This window comes from Tachysurus fulvidraco, chromosome 8 (assembly GCF_022655615.1).
Source record: "Tachysurus fulvidraco isolate hzauxx_2018 chromosome 8, HZAU_PFXX_2.0, whole genome shotgun sequence".
Classification (NCBI taxonomy): domain Eukaryota; kingdom Metazoa; phylum Chordata; class Actinopteri; order Siluriformes; family Bagridae; genus Tachysurus; species Tachysurus fulvidraco.
This window is the reverse complement of record NC_062525.1, coordinates 1,001,668-1,003,879: the sequence shown is the minus strand read 5'-3', so window position 1 is coordinate 1,003,879 and position 2,212 is coordinate 1,001,668. Positions and strand designations below refer to the sequence as shown.

The window sequence follows — 2,212 nt, the reverse complement described above, 5'->3', positions numbered from 1 at the left end:
TAGGACATATTACTAGCCTCTGGAGTCTGGGTTTGCTCATGGTGGAGTTGATCTGTGGAACCATTAACTTTGACTCTACAGATCAGATGATTAACACGTGTTCACAGTTTGTTTCTGCAGGTGAGCAAATCCTTCCATTTTGTTGAATAAATTTATAACATTTAGCATCACAAAGTGATTTTTTTTTTTCGTGTGAAATATTATTTTGATCTGAATCTCTGTCTTGTAACTGCAGAGTGCGTCAAACTGTTAACAATGTCCCTGAAAAAAAACACAAACGCTCCAACTTATAAAGAAATCATGAGGCACAGCTGGTTTAAAAAGAGACACAGTCCAGGTGAGAGAACAGAACAGACATCAGACGTGTTCAGTCTAGACGTCAGTGATCGGTGCTGATGTTTTTACAGTTTATTATTTCAGAATTATATTAAGAACATGTCTTTATGCTAAAGCTAAAAGTGTAAAATTAGGAAATACTGATCCAGTTTTCAGTCTATTTTAATATCTAACTCTTTTTGTTGTTTGTTGTTTTTTTAGTTTCTCAGGCTCCGCCTTCATAACAAACAAAATCCAGAAAAAAACAACATAAAAACAAAATAATGTTGGATCACGACCCAATAATAACTATGGACCATCAACTGTCCTTTTCCTCACAAGTTGTTAATGTGACACGCTCATTTTGGATCCTTCTCTATGACATCAGAAGGATTTGGCTGCTCAGGTACATGTTCAGGCTCTTGTCATCTCAACACTGCACTTCAGCTCTCTCTATCAGGTCTACATATGAATGCAATTCATCTTCTGCAAATGATCCAAAATGTTGCTGTGTGACTTGTCTTCAACCTGCCTAAGTTCTCCACACCACCCCACTGCTGTGTTCCTCCACTGGCTCCTGTAGCTGAACACATCAGATTTAAACACTGATGCTTGTCTTCTAAAATCAAAGCATCTCCCTCTTACCTCAAAGCCCTCATCACTCCTCACACTGCACCTCACACCCTCAGATCTACAGCACTGCTCCACTGGTCTCACCATCTCTCAGGGTAAGACATAACCTCAATCAGACCCTCAGACAATCGGGTAATCAGACACTCACTTAAACAATCAGATACTGAGATCCTCCGACAAATATACACCCAAATTGTCAGACAATCAGACACTCAAATAATCAGACACTCAGACAATCATACTGAGATCATGAGACGCTCAGAGACACTCAGACAATCATACTGAGATCATGAGACGCTCAGAGACACTCAGACAATCATACTGAGATCATGAGACGCTCAGAGACACTCAGACAATCAGACACTCAGACAATAACATTAACAGAAAGCAAATGTACTTTAAATGTTCTAAACATCTGAACACTACAATTTAAACAATTTATGTGTATTGTTTCCCTGTCACTAAATGGTGCATCCGTTTTGTTTATTCTGTATTTCTTTAAACTTGACTTGATCTTCTTGTGCTGTTGTGTGTGAGGATCTTCAGGATCTTCAGGATCTTCAGGATCTTCAGGATCGAGTGAAACAAAATATTTTCATCATGAATAAAAAACCAGACGTGTTTAACGACAGCCAACTTTATTGTTGTTGAAATTAAAATCATGTTCATGACATTTCCTTTCCATCTTCATTACAATAGCAAGTGAGGCTGGAAAATCAAACCCACGTTTCTTATTACAAAAAAAAACATTAAAAAAGAAGAATGTGGACGATCTGATCGCAGTAAATATTCAGGATTGGATTTTCACTCGTCCTAAGCCTCACTTAGACACACGATAACAGGAAAAAATAACAACAGAGTTCACTTGCAGCTGGCTGGTTTTACATGTTTGTGTAATTCCTTTCTTGCTGACTCAAGCTAACGGTTTGTTTAGGACGTAACCAGCCGTGAGCAATTACAGTATTAGCAGAAGAACCAGGAGGAGAACGTGCAGAGGAACCTCACCGACCCACTGATTTTTAAATATTTAGAAGATATTCTCTAAAATCTGCATGAAAAAATGTTAGTATCAAAATGTCTCATCATTTCGCATCTAAGTTAATCATCTGAATTAGCATGCTAGTCGTTTTAGTAGTTCCCTAACAGTAGAAGCTAGTTCATCATCTTCATGGCTGCCACTTCTTGATCAAGTGAGTTTAATCACCTGTTTGGTCACTTCAGTCTGACAAGAACCCAGTCTCTGAACTCTAGAACCTGTTGTGAG

General features: G+C 38.3%; 1 protein-coding gene across 11 annotated transcripts in view; it reads left to right on the top strand.

The window, feature by feature from the left end:
• Nucleotides 1–638, top strand: part of LOC113634797 — a 6,888-nt gene extending 6,250 nt beyond the window's left edge. For all 11 annotated transcript variants that reach the window (XM_047817174.1, XM_047817165.1, XM_047817171.1 and 8 more), the window contains 3 exons: nt 4–120; nt 236–337; nt 538–638. In XM_047817174.1, coding sequence (XP_047673130.1) covers nt 4–120; nt 236–337; nt 538–560 — 242 coding nt within the window. In that variant the 3' untranslated portion in view covers nt 561–638. The remainder of the gene's footprint in view (nt 1–3; nt 121–235; nt 338–537) is intronic.
• The last annotated feature ends 1,574 nt before the right edge of the window (nt 639–2,212 follow it).